At 38.6% G+C, this 26942-nt stretch overlaps 1 protein-coding gene across 3 annotated transcripts; it reads left to right on the top strand.

Moving 5' to 3' along the window:
- APLF (aprataxin and PNKP like factor) lies at positions 1-25555 on the top strand. Of its 3 annotated transcripts, none has more exons than XM_052784144.1 (9): positions 1-336; positions 1281-1431; positions 2781-2911; positions 5616-5781; positions 8496-8866; positions 15636-15761; positions 18270-18316; positions 19747-19785; positions 24551-25555. In XM_052784144.1, exons 2-9 carry the CDS (start codon positions 1399-1401, stop codon positions 24754-24756), a joined length of 1119 nt encoding a protein of 372 aa, XP_052640104.1. In that variant the 5' UTR covers positions 1-336; positions 1281-1398; the 3' UTR covers positions 24757-25555. The 3 variants fall into 3 exon arrangements, with proteins under 3 accessions (XP_052640104.1, XP_052640106.1, XP_052640105.1); XM_052784146.1 differs by lacking the exon at positions 1-336 and adding an exon at positions 24261-24345 and having other exon boundaries at positions 392-1431; positions 24551-24721; XM_052784145.1 differs by lacking the exons at positions 1-336; positions 19747-19785 and having other exon boundaries at positions 404-1431.
- The last annotated feature ends 1387 nt before the right edge of the window (positions 25556-26942 follow it).

The raw sequence follows: 26942 nt of genomic DNA, 5'->3' as shown, positions 1-26942 counted from the left end.
GGCTCGCGGAGGCGGTGGCGTGTGACGTAGCGCCCGTGCGTCATCAGGCGGCGTCAGCGGCCCTCGGGCGAGCCCCGGCGGTGGCTCCTGCCGGGCTGTGCCCCGTCCCGGCGGCGGTAGCACCCGCCGAGGTGAGCTCGGCCCCGAGGAGCACAGCCGCGGGCCCCGAGTTAACGACACTTCCCCGGGCGGGCTGGCGCGGCCCCCCGCCCGCTCCGAGGGGCCCGGCCGCGACCCCCGGCCTCCCGTGAGGGGAAGGGTGCCGCTCCCAGCGCTCCTGCAGGCCGCTCCCTGCCGCCGGCGTGCCGCGGACACCCCCTTCCCCGCCTCCCCGAGGTCAGGGTTCTTTTGTGTCTTCGTCCGCTGTGGTTAGAGGGGCACACGGTGGAGCCCCGGGTCCGGGCTCGTTGCAGTGCCGGCTCCGTCGCGGGGGGGGGGGCGTGCAGAACCGAAGCCTCTCGAGAAGCACCCGGAGGGGCCTGTTTGGGAAGGGGGGGGGGCAGAGCTCGGCCTCTTGTGTTTCTCTTCGCGAGGCAACGAGCAGTTCAGCTGGTCAGCCTGTACCTTCCCTATAGTGCAAAAAGCTACGAAAGGGGCGACAGTGACTCCCGAGTGGTGCTCCGCAGTGAATACAGCGGTACTTAGACTTTTTTTCCTAATTCTTTGCGCTAGTGAATCGACTAGTGGAAAGGCAAAGCGTTGAAGGAAATACAGTTGCGGTTTCGGTGCACTTCCGTGACTGAAAAGCATTTCAGACCTGGTGGCTCTGAACTGAGGCTTTTAAAGCCAGCACCTGAGTACGTGGTGTCACCTCAGAGCTGCAGACTTGTAGCCTTTAGCGAGAATTTGCCAAGAAGCACTGGATTCATTGGGCATCTGATCCTGAAAACTGTATTTTAACATTGTTACCCGTCTTCTAGCATAGAATCAAATCTTGGGAAGTTGCACAGGTTTATGGTAAAGCAAATTCTAAGCTGTAATTTCAGCTTTCTCAAAGTTTTGTCACGGCAGCGACTAGTATAAATTATGTACTTGAAAAATAAAACAGTACAGTAGGGGTTAGCAGCAACTGGAAAATCTTTGGTTCAGTGGAATACTTTCAGTGGAAGGTAGAAAGGAAGGCATGTTTATTTCCTCTGTAAGTTGAGGTAAGAGTATGTTACATTCAATTTAGAAGGGTGTTAAGGCAAAGGTTCAGACCAACTTATGTGTTTAGGTGAAAAGTACATGTTTATATTCATGGTGAGTTTGACTAGCTAAAAATTAATTTGCTTTTGCAGAAAAAAGATCAGGAGGCTGGTACACAAGAAAGACCAACTGTTCATCCTGTTGAGATGTCTCGTAGTCCATCGTTAATAGAACTGGCATGTTCCAGCTGAGATACTGGGAACCGCAAAAATGAGAAAAAATGACCCTACTTCCAGACATTTGGTGGGTGCTTAATTTTTAAATTAAATTTAATGTTTGTAAATGTGTTGAAAGTTAAGTAAAGGTGTTGTGGGTTTGGTTTTGTTTTTTTTTTTTTAACCCTGCAAAGTAATCTCTGGCAAAGTTGTATGCTCAAAATATCTGTTGTTTTATTGATTGGGATTGTATGCTATACAAGTATATAAATATATTTCTGTTGTGTGTTTATGTTTATGGTAATTATACTGCAATAATTGGTTCTCCGGAATATACAAAAATTGCTATTGCTATGGGAATATTTTGAACTAACAATACAGTAGCCGAGTTCAGTACTGCAGAACAAAGTCCAGTTCTGGTCTCTGGTCTGTATCAGTAATTAAACGGTAAGTACCTGTGAAGACCTAAGGGAATGAATGACTGTTCTTTAACCACCGTAAAAGACTCTGAAATTTATATCTTGAGAGCCTGTAGTTGGACTGTAGATGCCTTAGCCTGCTAGTACACTATAAACAGATATTACTTCTAGCCAGCACATTTCATTTGAATGGTATAGCTGTGATGGATTTGTGTTGTTAAGGTCCATACAAACACGCAGATAAATAACCCTCCGATTTTTCCTTGGCAGCCAGCATCCTGTCCAGCAAAACAGAATTTTCAAAGCAAGCATGTCTGCTTTTTTTTAAATGTTGCCAGGTAAAATGGCTTTCACGCAGTCTGATAAATAGTGTATGGAGCCAGTGGGATTTTTCTTAGGTCTTCTGTTGTGTATCCAGCAACATAGTGCTTAAAGGGACACATTGGTCAACATCATTGTACAGTAGATAAATATGTACAACAAATGAAATGTCAGCCTTTACTGTAGCTGCGATTCCTGGGATGGATGCTTACTTTTTAGTAAGCAGAGATTCAAACTGATAGTATTACTTTCAGTACATAAGTATGTACTGAACATGACTTTGGTGTATTTAATTTGTTTAGAGTGTGGTTCCTTTCTGGAGAAAGGAATTGAGAGAATGCTGGCAAGACTTTCCTGTTTTTTTGACAAATAGGCATTTGTTTGTTAAACCTTCTCTTTCTCTGATTTCTGTGTGTGGTAACTCTATAGCAAGATGAAACTTTCAGTCTGTAGCCTTTTAGATATTTATTCTAAAGGTTTAGGGAGGTTTTTTTTAACTGAATGAAGATTTCTATAGATGTTGTTTTTCTGAGTGAGTAGGAACTGTAAAAAAAATTTCAGACAATGGGCACCATCCAGAAGATCGGTGGTAATCCAGGCTGCGTTTGAAGGACGTAACTGTGTACAAACTTGTGTTCTTGTTTTTCCACCCCTTCTGTAACTGGAGAAAGGTACTAAACAGTAAATACTGTTTCAGGTTCCTCCTTCTGATGGCAATGAAACTGAACAGTCAAAATCTATTCAAAGAAAGAGAGTGCTTCCATCTTGGATGCTGGAAAGAGATCTCCTGGTTCAGAGGATCTATGAGCCTGTAATGAAAATAGGTAGGTTTGCAGTGTAGTATGTTTGCGTACCAATGTACATTTACGTGCTTTGATATAATTTTCTTAAATTATAATGGTGGTGGTAGAAAGTATTAATTTGTTACTTCTCTTTCCACGTTCTGTGCCTGGCAGCTGACAGAGACTGACTTCTGTTGTCTACGGGTGTGACAGTGCTCTTTGATCAGTTGATTTTCTTTCTGTTCCTTTTTTTTTTTTCTTTTTTTTTTTTTTTGTAATGCCAGGTGATATATTCTCTTTGGACAGCTGATGTTCTGGAGCCCTTCCCTATAAACTTGCCTGTTTTGTTTAGCATGTAAATTCTAGGTAGTTTCTGTACCTTTAATTCCAAGCCTTCTCCACATTTAAGTCACTGGTGTATGCTCTTCTAAATTAGATTCTTCTAATTTCACAGGTTTTAAAGGTAGGGTTTTTTGAGTGGTGGTGTGTGTTAGTTTTTTAACTGTGACTAAATCAAACTTGATGACTTAGTCCAAAGTTACTTCCTAGGAGGAACATTTCATTGCAGTATAGTAATTTCTTACTAATGTGAGGCGAAAATAGTATTGCATTCCCTTTTGTCCTTCCTGCAAAAGGAAATTGCTGAACGTATGATAAACTTTTACTGCTGCGTATTAGCAGTAACAGCAGCAGAATACTGTGTTTAGTCACTATCAACAGGAGACACAAGGGTGCTGCATTGGCACAATCCCAAGATGATTTTTCTGGCATGTCTGGCTTTGGTCCTGGGAGCTTGTAAAGACTTCTAAAACTGCCATTAGACATTCTCTGACAAACTTATCACAAGGTATTTATTGGTCTGATGACTTTTATCAATAGAACCGGAGGACTAAAGAAATGAGAGAAGAGAAGGAAAATGACTACGTACATTAACAACAGTCCCCCAGCGTTTCTATCTTTCTCTATGCTGAAGACAGCAAGCCCCACCCTGCTTGCCGTTCTTTGGTGAGATGTGAGGTGGTTTAGGTGCTAACTGCTGAGTTTCCTTCGTTAAGTCTAAGTGTATGAACTGTGGCTGGTGTGTGCATGTCTGCTCCTCTGTGTCCAACACCTATTCTTTAATACCTCTCCTTCCACCTGCTATTCCTGCTGAGATGGTGTAATGAAAACATTTGGCTCTTGATGCCTGAGGAGGCCTGCAGAAGTATTTCATGCAGTGTCTGACCAATTGCTTCTTACCTGCTGTAGTAAATGCAGGTGTCTGGATGGATTTCACCTGGGCAATTGTGGCTTTAAACACCTCTGTCCTGTGCCATCGGCTACCCTGCCTGTTCCTTTCCTCAGAAGCTAATTTTGAGAAAATTGTAAGAAGCAAAAGAAACTTTACTTTTTTTCTTTCTTTTTTTTTTCTCCTCCCTCCCTCCCTCCTTCCCTCATCTATTCACTGCTGGCTTATTCACTCGGATTAAAAATTGCATGTATCAGAAGACTTCCGCTGGCTATGTTGAGTTGCGCCCTAGTGTGATTATTTTCTTATGTTTGGAGTTTGGGGTTTGGGGTTTTTTGGTTGGGGTGGGGTTTTTTGTTTGTTTCTCCACAAGTACTACAATGTTTGTTATCTATATGTATATAATGTTTGTTTCAAAGACTGAACATTTTGATCACGTAAGTGTTGAGATTTGGAGCTGTGTGGGCAAGGGGTATCTGTGTGCAGCTGAAGGCCTGACCTTGAGGGAGCTAGGGATACATTCGAACACTACTGGAGCTGTTTAAAAAGTCATTATGTGAGATAATGATTCCAGCTTAGAATGGGCTGCTTTAATAAAACAACCAATCTCTTCTGGAAGTCTAAAATATTTCCTTAAAATTGTGAAATGGTTTGCATCTTTTTAGGGTGGTATTGAATGGGAAGGCTGCCCTTTTATTTTTTTCTGTCTGTCTTCCTATTGAAAAGGTTAACACTGATTAGCGGTTTTGAAGTCAGACGTTAAAATTTGGAAAAACTCCTTGCTTCATACACATAACTCCAGCACATCAGTATTTTTTGAAGGGGGAGAGTTTTTGAAGCCTTGCAAAATGGGATCAAGTATCTTCCTTCTGAATGCATTTTGCAGCAGATGGAGCTATAACAAAACCAGGACAATGGCCCTAGCTGTCTCCCAGCTGTGTGTCCAGAAAATACTACTTCAGTACAGAGATCTTTTGGTTTTCTGAGATGTGAACCTTTCCAAAGAGAGGCACAACATTCACTGTCTTTCTGTTGGTTACTGGCTGATGAAATAATCAACTGTGATGTGGTTGACTAGGCAAGTGGGCATACCCTGATTCTGCCATGTCCTAATTGATATTTTTGTATATAAACTGGTAGTTTGAAGTGATACTTACATGAAAGGTCTGTGGTAACAGTCGCCATCCTTGGACATGTGGTTTACTTGATCAGCTCATATTGTGTGAATGAAATTGTCAGTCATACTGATACAGTCAGTCCAGAATATTCTTTGCCACATGTTTATTGTTTTCCTCCAAATTGCCCCCCTCCAGCATCTGTTTCTTTCTAAAACATATTTTTTACTCCTATAAGCAGGAAGTGAAAAATGTGCTGTTGAAACAGCGCATGCACAACTGCTGCTATTTCTCATGCTTGTTGCCCAGTGTTCCCCTTCAATCTAGCTTTAGATTTCTAATGTGGCCAGGATTTCACTGTAAAAGTTGCATTCCAAAGGTACCCTTTTATTTTTCTTTTAAGGTAGTAGAATGAAAAAAGGCCAAGGAAGGGGAGAAAGTAATATGGAGTCATTAAAATCAGAAGTAAATGTGCAGCAGAAAAAAAGATTAGCCTCTGAAGAAACTTTTGAAGGTGAAGAGCAAGATCAAGGGAAAAGGAGCTGTCTTTCCATCCCTGTTCCTTCATCTCAGGTAATTTTTTGGCTCAGGGCAGAACCATGGTATTTAAAAAAATGAGAACGTAGTTGGCAATGTCATGTTGAAGGTTGGGTCTACCTCGTAACTATATGTTCTGCTTGTGCATTGTTGTTTAACAGTTGTTTTGAAATGCCAGTCCATTGGATAGGTCTATAGCAAGGATCCTGGAAGCCTTCAGAGACTTGGTTTTCTGCATTTCCTTCTTGGGATCTGGGGTTTAGGCCCCAAACGGTCCACAGAAATACTAGACTTTCAGCTTTACAGCAAGAGGCTGGAAGACATGGGCCAAAGTACTGGTCCTAGGAGTGGCTTGGTTTGTGGTTTCTTTTTCTGAGAACCCTTTAGGGATAGGTGATGGCATGACACTGACGTAATTCAACACTGGATTTTGCCCAAAGTAGTGCCATTCTAGTTGGTGAAGTTTTGTGGTCAGAAAATTATGGTATGTAGTTTAACAACTGCTAAATTATGAAGAAAAATAGCAGGGAGCGTGCTTATGCCACTATCTCAAAATTTGAGTCAAAAAAAGAAAAAAAAAAGTAATCTGAAATCCAAAACAGTTTGTGGCAGTGAGTGAACAGATGTTTCAGTCCAGCTGGTCAATGTGTCCCCAAAGTACAGCTGCTTTTATAGGCAGTTAAATACTTACTGATAGCACCCTGTTAGTAATGAAAAGAGAAGGATCATTATCAAAGACAAACAAAACGTATTCTGATGAGAGCAAACTGAGGCTTTCACTGACTTTTTCTTTAAGTGCACAGCCTGGGGAGGTGTTTCTAACCTCTAGCATTAGAATTGCCTGGATCTGTTATAGGATCTGATAAAACACTTAAAATACTATTATTTGGTATGCTTCATTGGTTTTGACACTGAAAACAATTGGGGGTTGGTTTTGTTTTTTAATTAAATCTTAAGGTTAATTGAAATGATCTACTCATGGAGAGCGTAACCTTCAGGGTAGTTTTGATAGAACATAGTGGTATCTTTTAATCTGAAAAATGGTGAGCTTTGTGGTGGATAGGTACATTAATACCAGCTGCAGTGCTGTTTTCTCGTTGTCACAGTATAAGGTGAGTGACTACATAATGAATTATTTCATTTTGCAATTTGTAAGTATGAAGCCTTACTTATTTTCTAACAATTTCATAAATCATTTTTATCTCAAACACAGCATAAGAAATTGCCTTCAGAGCTTTGTAGAAAAAATAATGGGTTAGTGCAAGCAAAAGTAATAATCGGAGAGCTCTAAAAGACTGGAATTTTTGTATCAAAACCAAAATCACTCTCCTGCTGTCATATTTAAGGCAATTGAGAAAATCTGCTGTAGGGTAGGAAGTAAAAAGAATCTTAATTCTTCTAAGCGCCAGCAGCCGCCAGATGGCAGTGAGGTCATATACATGTTATAACCAGTGCCAATAGAGCTGTTGTCTTTGGTTTTCCTTGATTGCAACCTGTTTTTTAACTGATCACCATAATAAAACTGAAAGTATTTACTCTCATTAGATACAATATAGGCAATGGATTGAAGTATGTAGCAGAGAGAAGTCACAAGTGGGAGTGGCAAATTAGTTAGAAAAAGTAATTTAACCTTTCTGGGAATGCTTATTTCCTTAACTGCAGTTGTTTGCTGAGCTTTATTTTGGGAGTCTCAATAGAAGAGTCATCTCTATCTCCAAGTTGGCTTGCTAAATATGCTGCTGTCAGGATCATTTGATATTAATGCTGACTTTTCCCTTTCTTAATCACATTGCTGCTCAAATGTAATTGTCTCTGGTTTTGGCTAACAATTTGTTAGACTCGCATCAAAAGGAACAAAATCAAATAGGAAACCACAAATAGGATTTTCAAGCTCTGCCAAACACATCCCTGTAAACTAAGTATAAATTTACTGGCGGGGGAACTTAGATAATAAACTGTAGAGAGCAGTGACCTTTGAATAGTTCTGTAGTGTATCAGGTTCAACCTTCAATATAGATATGCTTCCAGGTAATGTCTTGGTTGTTGGGACAATGTTCCTGTCTTGGTTATGTATCTCATATTATTTTTCTAAAGCACACATCTCTTACTTTAAGTGTACATATGTTCCAGAATTTAAAATGCAGTATTTATCAAAAGTGAAATCTTTGCCTGATGGTATCTACTGATAAACTGTTTTATGATTTAGAGTCATGAGCTGAAGCATTTAAGATGTATTGGGGTGGGATTAAGCTCAAGGTATATATCATGAATTCCCATATATAGATAAATATATTTCTTCTAGAGTCTACTATATCTTCACATGTATAACCTCCATTCATTTTTTCAGGAGCAGTACTTTTAATTGAAAGTTAATTTAAGCTAAAGTCCTCGGACTATTCACAAACTGAGGTGGTGAGAGAGGAGCCTGACTGTGTTGTGAGGGAACTGAAGCTGAGGACAGGAGCTCTAGGATAAGTTTTTCTTTAAATTGTCTGTGTGTGTGCGTTCTTACCTTGAGCATTTTATTCAGCAGCTGTATCTAGCAGCTAACTTGAGTTTGGAAGGTGGAGTAGAAGATTTTAAAGGCTGGACCAGATGATCTTTCAAGGTCCCTTCCAGCCTGGGCTGTTCTATGATTCTTTGATTTTGAAAACCGGAATGATGAGATGAGGCAGAGTTTGACCTTAAAGCTTTTTAATTCTGAAGAGCGTAAATATTCAGGTCCTTCAAAATGTAACCTTGTTCCACAGAATACATCTGGATTTGGAAACATGGAAGGAAATGGCAAGACTGGAACAAAAAACCTTGGAAGTTCTCTGGAAAAAAATGATAGGCAGCTGCATAGTAAATGGTCTAAAAGAATAGGTCAGATCTCCAGTAAAACAAATATAATAGAGGAAACGGAAAACAAAGAGCAGATTACTGGTTCTACAAGCCAACAAGCTCACTGGGGCAGGACTTCCCAATATTTTGGTGCCCAGGAAGGGGTTCTTGAGCCTGATGCAAATCTGGATTACGAGACTGAGATTTCTGATTCAACCAGAAGTGCAGACGCTTCAGAAAGCTCCAAACAGAACAAGCATAAGAGGACACCTTGCATGTATGGAAAAGGCTGTTACAGGTAAAGCAAAATTAAAACTAGCTTAAGATAGCTTATTATTAAGAAGTAATGTATTAGCTATGGAAGAGAAAACAGTAAAGTTGTTACAAGCTTTGATTTGAAAAAAAAAAAAAAATCTTTTGCTAAGCAGGGGACTGATTAGAAACAAATGGCATAACAAGAATTTTAAGACTATAACAGGAGGAGCCAGGATGTCTTGCTAACTGCTAATATAACCCAAACAAGGTATGACGTATTTCAGCAAATTAAAAGATGAAGTGTTGTAGGAAATAAGAAACAAAGAAAAAAAGAAAAGAAATAAAAAATTTTACAAAGAAAAGAAATAAAAAACCTTTGTGTACAGTACATGTACCAGCAGGGAGAAGGGATGTAAATGGTTGAAATGCCCAACATATACCCTGTAGGCTTTTTTATTATTAGATTAAACTTTTATGAAAGACGATTGTATTTATTGAAGTTATTGCATGTTTAGTGATCTGAATATTTAAAATACTTACTATTTGTCATCCCTAAATAATCAAGAACTACTTTTATTATAAATTGGCCAGTCTGCCTTTTTTATTTTTTCTTTTTTTTTAATGCTTTCAGTCCCTCCCTAAAACCAGAACAAAGCATACTTACAAACTCCCATGTTAACCCTTACCTTGTCAGTGTCTTTGGTAATACTTCAAGTGAAGAACAACCCCCACCCCCCCCACGTCCTCACCCTTCACAGTGAAAGATCTGTCATATAAACGTTTTGTGCGATACAAATGTTCCAGCGAACTTCCAAAACACCTGTGCTGAGTGTCTGGCCTCCTGTCAGTTCTTTCCGCCCAGAAAAGATCTGGAGTAACATGTGTTGATGTATCAAAGGGAAAGTACAAATCTAGAGGTGGTCTTGAGGCTAGGAAATTACCAATGACCTGAGGACTGCATTTAGGAGAAGGCTTTGAGCTCTAGATAAATCTGTGTACACTGTAAGCACAAAAGATAAGGCTGAGCCAGGAAATGGGATTTCCCCCCCCCCTTTTTTCCACCAATGGACTTGAACAATAGGAAAAACAGTGAGGTTGTTTAGAAAACAAGCAAGCATAAGTAAACGGATTCTTGTTTATGTTTGATGTGTAAATCAAAAGTGTAAAGCTGTTAACAAACACATCAGATTTTTAGCTTTCATGTAGCTTTTTTTCTACATATCTCAAATTTTGCCCTTAATGAATATGATGTAAACATGTTTTATTAGGCAGTTAAGCTGATCCAGTAGGACAAATGCAGCCTTTAGTTTGCTCCAGCTACTTTTAATTTTGCTAAGACAAGTTTTACCCTGTATGGGGGTTAAGCTGATTCTAATGAATTAGCTGGTCTAATATGCTGAAGGATTCCTAATGTTTAGGAACGCAAATTTTAGTTACAGGTAATATGGAATTGGAGTCTGTCTGTGCACATTTGTTCTTGGGTTATTATTCTAAAACTTTTGGCAGCAATACTTTTGGAAAGTATTGCTTTGTAAGAAAAAAAGAATGCTCTGGAATAACACATAAAATCTTCTGTTGGAGAAGTTTGTAAATATGAAGTATCAAAAACATCAGCTTTGATCTGCCAGAAATGTCATGATACTAAACCTGCTTGTTTCCAGCAAAAGAAATATGCTTTGTGGTCTGTCTTAGTATTTGCTTTTAATGCAAGACCACCAAGTAGTCTTTCTGCATCGATGGGATAGCGATGTTAGATTAAAGCAAGTCATTGCAGTTACCCATATTTTTAACAGAACACGTATGTATGTGCGACGTGAATGGATGCCTTGAAGGAACACACTGATAGCTGTCGTGGTTTAACCCCAGCTGGCAACTAAGCACGACCCAGCCACTTGCTCACTCCCCTCCGGTGGGATGGGGGAGAGAATCACAAGGGTAAAAGTGAGAAAAATCGTGATTGAGATAAAGACAGTTTAATAGGTAAAGCAAAAGCCCTGTGTGCGAGCAAAGCAAAACAAGGAATTCATTCACTACTTCCCATCAGCAGGCAGGTGTTCAGCCATCTCCAGGAAAGCAGGGCTCCACCATGCGTAACGGTTACTTGGGAAGACAAACACCATCACCGTGAACATCCCCCCATTCCTCTTTCTTCCCCCAGCTTTATATATTGAGCATGACATTGTATGGTCTGGAATACCGCTTGGTCAGTTGGGGTCAGCTGTCCCAGCTGTGTCCGCTCCCAACTTCTTGTGCACCCCCAGCCTCCTCACTGGTGGGGTGGTGCAAGAGGCAGAAAAGGCCCTGACTCTGTGTAAGCACTGCTCAGCAACAAAAACATCACTGAATTTTGCTGGTGTTTCCAGCACCAATCCAAAACACAGCCCCATACCAGCTACTATGAAGAAAATTAACTCTATCCCAGCCAAAACCAGCACAGTAGCATATTCAGTTTTTCATTGTGTGGTGTTTTCCTTGAGTAAAAACTAGTTTTTAGAGTTGCTAAGGAAGAGGAGTTGCTTTGAATGCTCTTTTGAGTACAATGGGTAGTTGGTTTCCCTCTCCTTGATTACTTTAACCTTATGAATGGTGTCCTCTAACAAGATGTGCTGTAGGAGTCAACATCTTAAATGAGTACTGCCTTGGTAACCATAACAGTTCCTTAAAGTTTTTTTCTAAGTGAGGTTTCTTATTCATAAAATGGCATTTGTTCAATAACTAAATGCTCTTCAGAGTTCTAGTCTTTATTTTGTAAACTCCTATTAAGAGGTACTTCTCTTCTGGATATTACTTAGGCACCTTTGGTAGGTGCCTAGTAAAATAGCACAAATTGAAAAGATTAAATGTTAGTTCTATTAATTTTATTAGATTTCTCTAACATGTACCTTAAACATTTAGGAAATGACTTTGTAACCCATAGTTTAGTTTCTTAATTTATAAATTTGAAAACACTGCTTTTGAAAGAGTCAAGCTTCATGCGCATCTCTTGCTCCAGGAATTCTTCTTGTCATCATCCTTCAGTGTCAGATTCTCTTTCTGAGCTAGCCTGAAGCTTTACCAAATTGAAACTGCTAGGAGGCAAAACGCTCTGTGGATGTTATATCTGACTGTATTTGTTGTCAAGGAACTTACTCTTTCAATACTGTCTTGTGTTAATTTTCTTGTCTGCTGCTTGTTTTTCCAAAGTTAGAAGAATAGGGCATTAAAAATAAATCCAAACCCAACCCCCCTTTTTCAAGGGCTGCATAGAAGGGGTGTGGTAGACCTGAACTGTCATCTCTAAAACTATAACTCACAATTTTTGTCCACAATTCTGTCCTTTTGCTGGCCTGCAATACAGTTCTCTGCAGACTCAGTTCATGTAAATCTTTCCTATAACTGTCAATGCAGGTCACGCGCAACCAACCTTTGGATTTGTATATGCGTTCTTCTAAATACTTTGCACTTTCTTTGTTTGTTTATGAAAGTAATTGTTTTTCATTTCACCTTAAGCTTGTAAATCTGGCAGCTGAGGACCTGCATCTGTCTTTTTTTAAGTCCTGTATTCTAATAAGACTTACAATTTAGAACTTAGAAACATCTTACGTGCAGTTGTAGCATAACTTCAGGCTTGAATTCTATGGCTTTATAACTAGTGCTGGTAATTCATGACAATTTCACTACTTCAGTAGCAGAGAAAATAAGCCCTTGAAATGGCAGGGGTCTTTTCTGGGTGTGATTATAAAGAGCCAGGGATTCTGACCTAATCAGTTAAACTTGCTTTAGAAAAAGCTTTTAAGTTGCTTTTGGGAGTTGCACAGACAAAAAACTGTCTTAAATATTTCACTGAGTAATACTCAACTTCTGCTTGAGATGATTGCATTGATTCTGAAGAACTTCAGCAGTTTTATTTGCATAGGTTTCTGCATCTTGAAGTGTGAGTACACAAATTCAGAGCTTCTGTGAAAGCAAAGCTGCAGTAACTGTGTATGTTTACGAGAAGGCAAATCTCCCATAAAACTTTATTCTTAAAATAGGCTTTTAATTGGTTAATTTTTGTGTCAGTAAAGCTTCATGATTTTGTTTTGATCAAATGAATAACATATTCCTGTGCAGTGAGGTTTTGTTGTGAAACTAACTAACTTTGGAGTGCAACTTGGAGCATGATAGATGTTGTGCTCTTACAACTCAAATCTCTTGGGTCTAAAAAAAATAAAAAAAAAAAACCCTCAAACAAACCAAACCCTTAATAAAAGGAAGAAGCTTTAGATTTTTGCAAGAAGGGAAAATGTTTGCTTAATATAAGCTATGCACTTCTCCGCTTCTATTTATTTTGCTGGGTATTGTTGCACAACAGATAGAAGTGGAATAAGTACAAATTATCCAGGTGAAGGTAAGATACAATACAATGTTTCTACTAGTCCTGAGCATCTGAAGTAGGACATGTTCAAGGTGCTTCACAGGTAATGTATAATTTGAGGAGCATCATCCACTGGCCCAAAGAATCCTGAAGCCTAGTGATAGGGAGCATACATCAAGACCCTTTTGTTTCTCTTCCTCCTTCCTCCCATACTACTTTCTTTTTCTTTCTTTCTTTTTTTTTTTTTTTTGTGTCTCCTCTAATAAGGGCTGTTTGGTGTTGTTCAAGTAGGTTTCAACGTGAATTTTTGAAAGGAAATGGGTATCTCCTAAAATACAATAGGTTGGCTAATCGACAGCTATTAGGCCTTCTTTCCTTGGTGACTATGATGCTACATGTATCTTATTGTAGGAATAAATATTAAAATGATTTCATAGAACATTGGTTGCTTCTGTATTCCTTTGAGAAGATGAATTGCTTCAAGTGCCTGAAAATTCTTGCTAATATTGCTGGTAGGTTGGCTCAGTGCATTTAGAAAACAAAGCAAGTAGCCTCTAAAATGACTTTGTTTCATCCCATTTATTTTCAAATGGGAAAAGAAGTAGGCAGCCACTCCGAATTTGGCATAACAAGCGATGTTTCCTGAGAACTTGTCGTAAAATAAAAGACTGTTAAATGTAACCTTGCAATGATTTCTAGTGAAACAGTATTTACTTACTGTACAGTTTGCAGAAATTAGCAGAAAAGACCAGGACAAGAAGTCTGTCACCTATGTAAATAGATGGAAGGGACACTGGATCTTTGATAAGTAGCTCATTGAACAGTTTATCTGTAGCTTGCTTGTTGAGTTTCCTGACTGAAAGATACCAGGCAAATGGAGATTTAAAGTATTAATACTAAATACCTAATCTTTTTTGAATGCCTGCAAGGAGGCCTGGGTGGCTAGTAGAGCTCACAGTGCTTAAGTGATCATTTTGCAAAAGCTGCAACAAAAGCTTTTTTCTTATGGTGGTAGCTGAAATGCTGAAATTAATATTGACTGTTCCCTATAAAGTTCATAAGAGGTAGTTGTGAATTTAAAGGAAAGAATGCCCGTGATCAATGAGGAAGCTGTTTTGTATGTAGCTAGCTACATACAAAACATGTTTCTGGCTTTGTGCTTCTAAATGCAGCTGGAACAAGTGTAAATTCAAGCAGTAATTACTCTGTATTTTAAAGTTGTCGTTCCTCTTGCTCGAGGCAAGCAGTTCACTTTTATAATCTGCACAAACACATTGAAGATTATGTACTCTGGGAATTAGTGTGGTACATCACTGAAGTATTTTGTTGATGTCTTTTGGAAAATCATTTATTAAGATATCTCACATTTCTTGCTTTTAAATATTATGCTTGGAAAAAAGTGTCCCTAAAAGAAATCATAGGGAAAAAGTAGATTTGCTTTTGGTACCAGTACGTTCACTTTGACATAATTTTTTGTAGTGTGTTTTCATCTGTCACATGAATTTCTCCTGAAGTCATAATGTATTTTTCTGTGTTCTTTTTAACATCACTTATGGAAGTTTTATAAAGCAAACTCTTCTGTAAGTGATATTGTTCATAGCTGACTTGTCTTGTATGGTATGTATGCAAACCTATTGTCTAGAAGCAGTAGAAATGTTCTTTCAATGACGCACATATTTGTATTCACTACTTGCTCACCTTGGATTCAACTATGTAAGTGTTGTAGAGCAAAAAGTCATGGATGCTAGCGATGTGGTCTCATCACTAACATTGGTGTGACTCAACTACATATGGAGTTGTTACGTCTTGTGGTACAACTTCATGTCGTTGTAATTTGATATTTCAAATAAAATGTCATGGTAGCCAAGGCAAACTTGACAGCAGAATCAACGTAATGTCCAGTAGACTGCTCCATCTCGAATAATATGCTGGCATTTGAAGTGTTCAAGTGAACAGTAACTTGCATGCAGAACAGAAATAATAATTGAGACATATTCCCTGAAGCTAATAGGCGATCACCTGAGGTTGTGGGAAGTCTTTAATACTGCAGTTGTTCAGCTGCCATGCATTGGCCCTTCCAGCTTGAGCTAAGACTTCAGTAGTGGTTTCTTTAGCACTTTGATAGCTCCAGAGGGAGTCATAACTGAGCAAATCGGCCACTCAGTAAGATTCATGCTATATGACTACATCAGTAGATTGTGTACTGTTGGAGGTCTGAAACTTAAAGCTGATGGCAAACAGGAAAATTTCTGTTTTAACCTCTTTCGCAGCATGCAGTGAGACAGAACTTTTTTTTCTGTTGTCCTGAAAGTATGTCTTACATGTCTTACATTCTGCGTAAAGTAAAACATTAAAAGCTCCTCTTTATGTAACCACAGAAAAATGAGTTGTCGCTGATTCAGTAACACCTTTCTTATTTTCACTTCTCATGTTTAAATGGAACAGTCAGTTCTCAGTATATATTTGTCTTTTGCAGGAAGAATCCCATTCACTTTCAGCAGTTCAGTCACCCTAATGATGATGACTATCAAGAAACAGAGATCATAACTCAGGATAACAATGATAACCGGCCTGAATGTCCGTATGGAACGGCTTGTTATAGGTAAGAAACCCTGGATAAAATGGCTTTTCTTGTTTTACAGGTTAAGAATGTTCTTCACTGGAGTTGCAAATTGACAATAGAATAATGAGTAGTTCTTCATGTTAAATCTTGACTGTAGCCTTCTGAAATTTCCTGTGGACAGACTGCTACCTTTAAAGCACCAAAGTCTGTGCAAACTCTTTGTTAGTGATTTCAGCTGGCAAACATGAAAACTTGACTTTTGGAACCTATTCAATGACCTAGAGATCAATACTTTTTCACTTGTCAATACGTAGTAAACCGTTCTTCTTTTATGTAAACAATAATTTATTGTTACATGTTGTTCTTGATAGGTAACTCTTAGTTTAAATTTTGATAAAGTATTTGTTGAGATTTTATACAAAACCTCTATTTTAATCAGTATTTGATTTGTTAGCATAACATAAGTAACAGCAATAAAATTCAGTTTATGGCTCACTGGTACAGTTTCTTTTGAGCACTGTTGATTTTCTTCAAAAGATAGTTTTATTCCATTTTGTTTCTCAGTGTCTAGGTTTTACACTTTTATTTAGTAGAGTTTAATGACTGCTGTGTAATTGACACAGTGGACAAAAGGATATATTTTGAGGCAATAGCACTTCTGTGGGGCATATTGAAACTAACGGCTGCTGTTAATAAAGATGGTGCCTGAGCAGAAATATTTTGTCCTCTCTCTACTGGAAAGTGTGGTGATCCTGAAGGCATGTTCTCTATGAAATGTAACAAAATGAGGGTAGCTTTTAAGAAAAAGCCATGTTATATTCAGCTAATGCAGAAGAAGTGTTTCTTTTCTGAAAAACATCTATGAGATGAACTTCTTATCTCAGGATGAGAAATCTGGGTTTATACCGGTAATGAAATTGCCAACATACTTTTCAAGAGTACAATGGATGCTTTATCCAAAACCAGAACTCTCTCTCCTTCCAGATAAGACAACTTCTGTGCTGTATTGCTTGATCATTTCTTAATCTGTGTTTGTTCTTTGGCGGTAGAGGAAAGGAGGCACCCATGAATCGATAATAATGCTTTCAATGAAGCAACAGATGCAATTTGAAGGGTTTTCGTGTTATTTTTGTTGTCTTTAACTGTTGGCTACTACTTGAAGGGAGCGTAATTGAGTGGTCTAAATGCTGTGCCTTGAGTTGGGATCAAATGGTCTGATGCTGACGATAGTAGTAAAACACTGAAGTAGGCAATTCTTTTTGTTTCAGTACAGTGTATTTAATAGGAAGCTGTATTTCCATTTTTTATTCAGATGACTGTCACTTCTAACGCACACATAATGTACTTTGGGGTAGCAGTAGCTATAGAATTGTAAATCAACTTGAAGTGTGTGAATTTGTCACAAGTTATTTGACATAAAAATAAGATTTTTCTACTGAAGACTATTACTGTTCTTTGAAGAATAAGAAAACATAAATAACTGATTTTACACGGCAGTCTTCACAGCAAAGGTATTTTGTAAAATACACAAAAACTTTTTCAGTTGCAGAAATTAATCTCAAGTTTCAAGCAATGTAAGGTGGTATGTCATTCTTAAATAGTGGCCTTTAACTGTTGCTTATTTTCAGAAGCAGAAATTAGGACAACTGAACTCGTTTTCTTCCGAAGTTAGAATTTTTTAAAAATTTCTTGCATAAGAATAAATCAAATTGAAACTACTTTAATATGCAGCCCTGAGAAAAGCCTCTAATATACTGACACGACAAGTTAGCACAATGTAAGTTGCACCAAGTTAAAACATTAGAGCAGCATTGGATAATTGTTTGGGGGAGGATAAATAAGTGTGTTAATGACCTGGATCACAGCCTGAATGAGGGGAACATATATTGCAGATCCAAGAGTATGTTGACTTTAAGTTTTCTTTCATTGCTTTGATGCTATTTTTTTATAGAAGACATACAAACTTGTATGTTGAACTTGCTGGATTTGCATACTGCAGAAGTGAGTAATGTCTCTGAAGAATCCTTCTGTGGCTTCTCCCTGTCATCCTTCGAGACAAGCAGTTCTTTCAAAATTCTTTAATTTTCCCAAATTATTTAATTTGTAGCCTTATGTTACAGAATATGGAAGCTATGCCTGGATGTCTCAGACCTAGTGATGCACTGTGCATGCATTGTACTTAATGTACCAGAAGTTATGCTCTGGTTTCATTTTTAGTGAGAGTAAATAACTGGATCACTTCTTATTATGCTGAACAAATGCATCTTATCGTACAACTTTGGAAACTTATCTCATCTCTTGTTTTTCATGAGCCATCTATTTTTTTTTTTTTTAAATGCTGAAACAAGAGGAACTCTTATTTAACCTGATCTTTTTTTCCACCCTACATTCTATAAGCTGAGACACTGTGGTAAGGCACTGGTCACAGAATTTTATTTAAAAAAAAAAAAGAAAATTATCCATAAAATACAAAGGAGTTCTGGGCTTGTTAAGTGTGGGACAAGGCAGCGAATCAAGCTTTTACTGTTTTTTTTTTTTCCTTTGCAGGAAGAATCCACAGCACAAGCTAGAATACAAGCACAGTGCACCTCCAGGTAAGCAGAGTTGTTCAATATAGCTTAAAGGGGGAGGGGGGGAACCCCCAAAACTCAGTAATGGATACCAAAAATTCGGACTAAAATGCTTTTAGCTACTGTGAAGCATTCGCAGCTTACGCTGTATTGCCCTGCACCCTTGCTTTTCTTAAGCTTGAAGTCTTGCCCTTGACTGTGATAAGGAGGGTTGCTTGGCCACTGCAGACTTGCACTCACTTTTTCAAATGTTTTTCAACTGAAGTGACATGGGCTGGGTCAGACACAATTGACGTAGTTTCCATGCTTTGTTTCTTATATATTGACAAAAGTGCTGTGTGGCAAGTGGCTATTTTCATGAGTTTAATAGGTTTTATTGAAAATTAAATGTGGTATAGTGTGATATTACTGGATCTCTGTATTTTACTTCCCCCATTCAGAGCTGGAGTATTACAATGAAAACGGGGAATATACTTAGGTGTTACTGAAGTATTTCTCAAAATTTCAAATGGATGCTGCAGTAAATTATTTTCTGTAGCTTTTCTCCCATCCATGTAGCAAAATGTGTACACAGAAATATTTTGTTTTAACTGTATAGATTTATATCTTAAGATTTCATACTTACTTTTTAATCTTATTTTCCTTTTGATAGAAAATCCTCAGGTAACAATTTTAAAGTCTTGTGATGCTCTAAAAAAACATTGGAAGCATGTCTGTCATCTTATTTTATTTTATTTTAATTTTTTTTTTTTTGGACCAGTGATTTTCTTACTGAGAAAACAAATTTTTGCATGTATGTTCTCTTGAGGCTTGGAGGGAATTTAATTAAAACTGAATCTGAGTTTCTATTCTAAAATTTTCTAGCCTTTTTGTATTTCAGTAACTACACTTGCTGAAAAACACAGGGGAATGTACTGTTTACATTTGGTCTGTTCTTAAAGAATTCAATGAGATAGTTTGCATTTTTTTGTGCTTTTTCTTGATTATTGGACTTGGAGATTTTTTCCACTTGAAATCCCAATGCAATAAACAGTACTTCAGAGCAGAACAGTTATGGAAATGTAATGATAATGTATTTTATTTTAAAGAATCAGGGTTATGACATTATTAAGGAGAAATTGCATTTATGGAAACAATGGTGAAAATATTTAAATGATTTGAAATACACCAATTTTCTGCTTAAAAAACCCCAACCAGTATTGATGACATTTGTCTACAAATGGCATGGTTCATAATTGTAAGAACAGTTCATCTGGGTAATCTCTCAGGAATCATTCAATACAAAAAAAGGGGTTGGGTTTTGTGGGTAGCAGAGTAGTTTTTATGCTTGTAAATACAGCACAACCATTGCAGCATTTATTTTAATAGGTCAGTCTTCTATTGTAGCAAACTCTATTGAACAACGCTTATGCTAGGTTGTACTCTGTCCTCACTAATAACTTTCCATTCTTTAGTAACTGAAAGAGGAACCCGACAACAAACTTCAAAAAATGGTGAGTATGTTCTAATCGTATGAATGGGCACATCAGCATGGAATGCAACTGATCTGCTTTGGTTTTTGGGCATTTGATAGTGCTGGGGATACTTGATAATACTTACCTGAGGAGAAAGTAGTCATTATTTTAGTAAAACCATGCTTGCTTTTTTCAAGTAATAGTGCTGAAATTGAATTTGTGCCAGGCTTCCTGGATGAGCATACCTGTACTTCCCTAGAAGCAGACAAGAAAACAAACAAATGTTTTAAGGAGAGACACGTGGCTAAATTGATTCTTCCTTCCTTACACAGGTGTCATAATGGGGTGAAAGGAATCCAATATTTCATCCACAACTAGTTACGGTTGCCCCGTAAAGATTGATTACTCTTGAAACATTGAGATACTCCATCTGCATTGCATTGACCTTTAAATAACTTTCAAGTGATATCTGTGAACGTGCTGATGAGCTTTTCTTATACTTCCTATGAGGTATTGATGTTTCGGGTAAAATACTGGCTTGTTAGGACTGAAGTGTAGAAGAAGGTTAATGCCTTTGAGTTGGGGGCAGTTTTCACTGTAAACCACTTCTTTCTTTAGTTTCTAGTTGCCAGTGAGGATTATGTAGTAGCACGGGCAAGCTGTAGTCTCTCTTGATAATGTAAATTATAATACTGTGTATGAATATCTCCTCCATTTATGGTGCACCTACCTTGCTTTGCTGCTGCCAACAATGTTAACTTCTATGTTGCAGGTGCATAGACTACTAATTTTAAATATCCTTTAGCTCTGTCTCCAGGCTTCTTTTGCGTCTCAGCTTCCAGATGTGAAGCTTCCTATTCTTTCTAAAATAATTTAAAAGTGAGCTTTAAAGAGCAGTCTGAAAGTCTGATGATACGCTGTCTTCACTTTCACTGGCCTGAACAAGGCATGAGGATGTGGAACTGCTGCGTCTCAAATGGAAAGTGGGAACTGGCTTGTCTTCCTTGATCACCAAGGTGTGGCTGGGCATTTCCTAAAGAAATCCTCAAAATAGATCTGCCTTCTAAAGAAGATAAATAAAAGTGCAAATAGCTGTAGTTAGTTTTTTAGGCAAAGTGTTTTGGCCTCCGTTTCTGTTGTGAGTGGATGCAAGAGGTTACTTCTACACTTTTGTGTGCACTTTTGCTATCACTGAATGCTCGGTATGGTTGTATCTGTGCACTAGCATATTCTGAGGCATATTTATTACCTGTATGCTTTGCTGCATCCCATGATGCAAGTACCAGCCCCATTTTGATCACTGCTGCCTTGTAGAAAAGCGTATTACAGTGCAGTGACAATGGTTAGCAGCATTGTTAGAGCAGCGAGTGGTTAAGATTTTATAATTAAACAAGCTGGACTGTGTACATATCTAAAATCTAAATCTAATCTTGAAGGTTTTAAATTGTAGCTGTGCCTTTCATAAAAACACCTTCATTACCCAAATGGTAGATCCTGTGTGTACAGCTCATGGCAGGTGGTCAGCCAAGCGTGACTGCGGATGGAAAAGTGCTTCTCTTGTAAGCATATAAAACAAGGAATTGAAATTTAGTCTGTCAAATTCAACCTTTCGTACTAAGTAAGAACCAGGAAAGAATTGATATTCTGTGCACGGGGCAAAGAATGGAATTAATTAATTAAAGTGCTGTTCATATTTGCTGATTTCTGCCCCCCCCCCCCCCCCCCCCCCCCGCAATGTCTTCTTGACTGGCTTGCTTCACTCTCTTGAGGGCAAAGCTTGTAAAAGGTTGTGCTCAGCAAGTTCATATCCAAGGCAGTCTTACTGAGTCATGCAAGGTCACACAGACAGTCAGGGCTCTGTTAACCTTTATTTCTTGCTGTTTGGCACAACTGCACTGTTAAGCACAGCAGGATTCATTTCTGTACAAGTGTATTTAAACTCTACCAGCCAAGAAAAGAAGGGTACCATCTACATGACATTTGGCATGTTTAGTTTTTAACATTTTTTAGTCTAATTGCTACCAGAGGGATTACAAATTGCCTGTAGAGAATGTGGTCTATGTTCTGAGAAATAACCTAAAGCTAATTACTGGAGGAATAGTTGTAAGGGAGGAAGAAAAAAAGGTCAGAGTTATACTGTCATTAAATTGTCACTACTGAATGAGGTCACTATATTGTTGCTACTTAGATGAATGACCTGCTGTGGCTATGGACTATGCAGGATTCTCCTACATGCTTCTTTGTAGGTTTTCTAGCAAGCTGATAAGCTCACTTCCAGATACAACTCTTTGAAAGGGGTGGTCAACAAGCTTTTTCTCCCCACATGAAGGAGGTATTTCAGAGAAAGTTTCATGGTCATCCTTATAAATACGGTACTAGGGAAAAGGCAGAATTGTGCTTAAAGAGCAGCTTTAGGGGCTGTGGGACTGAACTAAATTATAGCGGAAAGAGGTGGCATGGGAAGACATGGAAGGAAATGCATCAATCACTCCTGAAATCTAAAAGCGTTGATGTATGGGGAGGAGAAACGTAGTACGCTCCTTGTGCATTTGTCGGAAAAATATGGAAGTCATCAGTAGTTTGCCAGAATTCCTACTTCTGTTGTAAAATACCACCCACAGTGCTGTGAAAGTGAAGAAGAGCTTTTATTTGCGAAGCAGGTCTTGGGCTTACTATTCTCATAAGCTTAGTGGAGAAGAGGGATTTTGTTCTTAGTGTATTTAGCATCTTCGTTTTGACCTCTGCCCTCCAAGACATAATTCATTCTGCAGGACCATAGTCTGTGATTCTTATAAGATATTCTGCTGGTATGGGTAAACATGGGCATGATTAATTTCCTCTGAAGTCTGGTAAGCAATACACTAGCAAGCATAATAGTGGATTACAGCTCAAATTGACAGTTGGCATTTTCAGGATTTTCTGCTAGGTGGTGCACAGTCAGTCCTTCAAAGAACACAGATTGCGATGTAAGGCAAAGAATTCAAAGATTGCTAGCTATAGGATATTTCTTGGTTATATTATTGGCTGTGTCACACATGGCTGACATTATTCTAGGAGGTCCTTCAGTGCCTCTGTAGCACAATTCACCCACAAAATTGTGTATTTTTGAGAAGCTTGACTAATGCTGTAAATGCTTTTGAAAATCTTGGGTGCGAGTTGCAAGAGAGTATAAAATGTTAGTCAGACCATAAGATAATTCTGGAATAGTAACGTTCCCACTGGTAGAAAAATGTAACTGATAGAGGATGTGATCTGACTACATAAGGTACTGGTGTTCTCTTTTGTTCACCACATGCATAGCTTGAGTGCCTGGGGCTCTGACCTGAGGTTTCAAGAGGTTGCTAAGAAATGCTTATGGTTAATATAAACGTTGATGATTTGGACTGGGGTCTGTAGCTGAGAAAAAAAAGTACGTTTATAGTTTCATATGAAAGATGATGACAAGAATTGCTCAACAGATAACCTGTCAATGATCTTGTACAGATAATTTATCTCTAGATGAGATAAGAATGTAAAAATTGGAGGCTGGGAAGAAGAGGAATGAACACGGTTTTACTCAGAGGTATGACCTAAGGGCAGAATAGCATGCAACTGGAATATTAACAGAGTGTGACTAGTTAGGAATTGTGGACATGTAAGAAAAGTGGGAGACAATGTAAGCTTGTAGAGCAAGGCACACCTGCCGAAATCAGGAAGCAGTGGAAATAAACTTGTCAAAGGTTCACAGCTGCTGATAAATAAAAGAAGGCAATGCTGCCATGGCAGCAGCTTTGTACAGACACTACTGACTTAATATGGCTTCTTCAAATAGCAGAAGTATCCTGCCTCTGGGACTTGGTTTAAATGTGCCAACATGTTTGAGCAATTGAAAGAATATTGCAAAACAAGCTGTCTAAAAAAGTTTAAGAACATGCTGCGAACAGCATCCTTTTCTTGTAAATGGAGGTTTCCGAGCCTTCGATTCCTGCCAATACAGAGCATTGTGAAATACTATGAAGGCAGAAGGCAATTTGATCGCAAAACATAAGTTGTGAAGAAGATGGATGGACAGCAGATTAGAAAGCAGCATGATAGAATAAACTGATCTGGGAAACAGGTAGGCTGCACCTAACTCAGGAAAGAAGTGTTCAGCGTTGTTTCCTTAACCTGTGTTCAGAAAGGAAGCACAGACTACCCGGTGTGGATCCCAGTTGAGAATGTAGGAGGCGAGTGATCTAGCAGATTCCATTCTCTCACCTGAAGCTCAGGAAAGAAGTGAATGGAAATTAAAAGCCATGTCAGATTCCAAAGGGTATGAGTATAAAATAGCCCTAAGTAAGTGTGGATGGATGAAGGCAGAAAATCTAGGGCCAAAATAGCTGCCTAGCAATACCTAGAGGCTAAATGGCAAGATAGATGTATTGTTTAGGTACAGAAGTAGCAGGAAGACAACTAGGAAAATTGTGTGTGCCACTCCATAAGGAAAGGAGAGTTATCAGAAGACATTATCTGATACTCTTTTCTTCTGATATCAGAAGACGTTCTCAGAAGAGGCCTGATGCTGTTTTCCAAGTGCTAGAAGAAAAGCCAGTAAGGAAAACTTTCTAAGTGATCAGACTGGTAAGTGCTGCAGTAGGGGTCAGAGAGATGGTACAGCTTGTCATAAGAGTCTTGAAAAATCAAACCCCAAATTGTCAGCATTGGGTAGAGTGCTTTAGTTGATTCTTTCTCCTCTTGAGGAGAGAGAGTAACTAGATGGTCTCTGGAAGGTCTCTTTAGTTCTGTATTTATGATTCATGAATATATGACATTTTTGTCCCTACAGGAAAAAGGGCTGTGGAGAAAGATGGTGCCAGTGATGATGAACCAAATGAATATGACGTTAATGACAGCTTTATAGATGATGAGGAAGAGGAGCATGAACTTACTGATGAAGACTCTGACTGGGAACCAAGTTCAGAAGACAAGGATAATGAAGATGTTGAAACGCTTTTGCAAGAAGCACGCAGATTTGTTAAGACCAAAAAGTAGCTGTACGGAGCAACATTACAATGTCTGATCTGGTTGTGTTAAAACATGGATGCACAAGAAGAGGAATTGCTTTGAAAACTTTTTTTTTTTCTCAGTGATGTAGGTACTGCAGGAGGATTTTAATGGGGGCAAGGGGATTCGGCAATGTCTTTCTTTTTCCACATGTATTATTTTGGTGGTGGGGTTTTTTTGTTTTATTAAGTGGTGGAGCCAGAGGACTGAGCTCTGTTTTTGGGTTTTTTTTTTCCTCATGTATTTCTTCTGCAACACCATTGGTGTCTCATAGTTTGAAATACAATTTTAAAGGTTGTTAATGCTTCATCTTCCTGTGCTTGAAAGAAATATTGGCATTAGGAAAGCCTTTTGTTTTGCTGAAACACAATATATATACAGTGTTGAATGAAGCGGAGTTACACTTCACACCTGCAGTATCGCAGACTAATTCTTGGCCATCACTGGGGAATCTGTCTAAAGCATTTTTTAATGTTCTTTTGAGTTAGTGCAGTCTTAAACTTCATTAGTCTGCTACTAGCTTTCCTTTTAGGTGTCATTTCTTTGATTCTCTTGACGTGTAGTAGTTAAATACAGGTTGTCTAAATCACTTGAGAACAGGATCTCATTGTATCGAAACGCTTGGTTGTCTCAACAACAATTACGGTGTATTTGCTCTAATTACAGTAGTACCTCTTTCCATGCCTGTACATCACTGGAATTGTGTTCAGTTCACAATAAAGCTGAAGTCTTGGTGACTGTATTTTTGCACAATTAAACTTGTAATGTACTGTGGGAAAAACGTGTAGCCGTGTCTCTGTGATTTCTTAAGACTTTGTTGGAAGATCTTGCCTTCAGTGTGTTCACAACTTTCCTGAGCATTCAAGAAAGCAAGTTTAAAAGTTTTAGTATGTTTCAGGACAGATGACCGAAGCCATGTGAATTTGGCACATTTTTGGACATGATCCTGAAATTCAGCAGGGAAAGCATTCTTGTGTGGCTCTGGTTCCCCTGCGAACATGTGCCCAGTCATGGTTGAAAATAGACATCCAAATACACTCAAGCTTTTCAGTTGGGTGGCAAAATGTTCTCCGCTTAAAATGGCCATTGCTGCAAACTGGCATTGGGCTGCTTTTGGATGCAGGATCATCTTTTGCCAGTTGTGCATCAGCAGCTTCTCTCAAAAATTGTAGATATCAAAAATACAAACATTCACCAGGGCAACCGTTCTGAATTTGGAAAACATCAGCTTGTGTAGGCCAGTGGCTTACTGTTTGCTAAAGCTATTTTCATAGAGAAAGAATCTAGTTGGTGTTTTTTTACAATGTCTGATGACTTCTGTGACCGTAACCTTCGTCAGGCTGAAGCATTCTGTATCATAGCATTATTTTGTGAATGGCTATTTAAGCTGCTTTCAGGAGCTACTAGCCTCTACTTTGAAAGTAGAAATAGCTTTTTGTCATTGGAGGCTCCCCGTCAGATATGTAGTTGCAAAAGCAAGTTTAGAAGTAATTCTTGGTTTTGCATGAGACATCAAGTTTTATTGCTGATTCATCAGGACTGAAAAAAATTACGTATGACCAAAGCAGCACACTGGGAAAGTCAAAGCTGTAATTGAGCTGCTCTGGACTGGTAGATTGAAGTTATCTCTGTTTAAGCGTGTTTTCCTGTTCTTGTATTCTTTCCTTAACAGCAGGATATATTTTTTATTCTTCTGGAGGGATAACTGGTAACTCCAGGATATTGGAATATTGATCAAAACTACGCTGTTGGAGGTACAGATGAGACTACCCAGACACTCAGCAGACCCTGAAATGTTAAGTTACCCAATATTTTTTCAGTGAGTCAGGAATGCACCACAACTTAGTGGGCAGAGTCTAGAGATAGTCCTATGATTACACTCACCCTGGCTATAGTTTGTTCTGTAAATATACTGGTGAAATAATAAAAGGCTCATTCTGACCCTCTATGCCAATTGCCTCTGAAAGGCAGAGTATAACATTTCACCATGTAGGCTCTGCATCAAATTACCCTGTAATATCTGCTTATTAGCTCTGAAAGAAACAGACTGGTGAAATCTTTACCCCCCCCGAAAAGTATTTTGAAACACTGTACTTCAGAGGAAGTGAATAAGAAGTGCTTTTCTTCAGCTGTCACCTTAGAGGGTACCCATCTGTTTTCATAAGATGGCTAAG

The sequence above is a fragment of the Harpia harpyja genome, chromosome 4 (genome assembly GCF_026419915.1).
Source record: "Harpia harpyja isolate bHarHar1 chromosome 4, bHarHar1 primary haplotype, whole genome shotgun sequence".
Classification (NCBI taxonomy): domain Eukaryota; kingdom Metazoa; phylum Chordata; class Aves; order Accipitriformes; family Accipitridae; genus Harpia; species Harpia harpyja.
The sequence above is the reverse complement of the archived record's forward strand: the minus strand, read 5'-3'. Positions and strand labels throughout refer to the sequence as shown.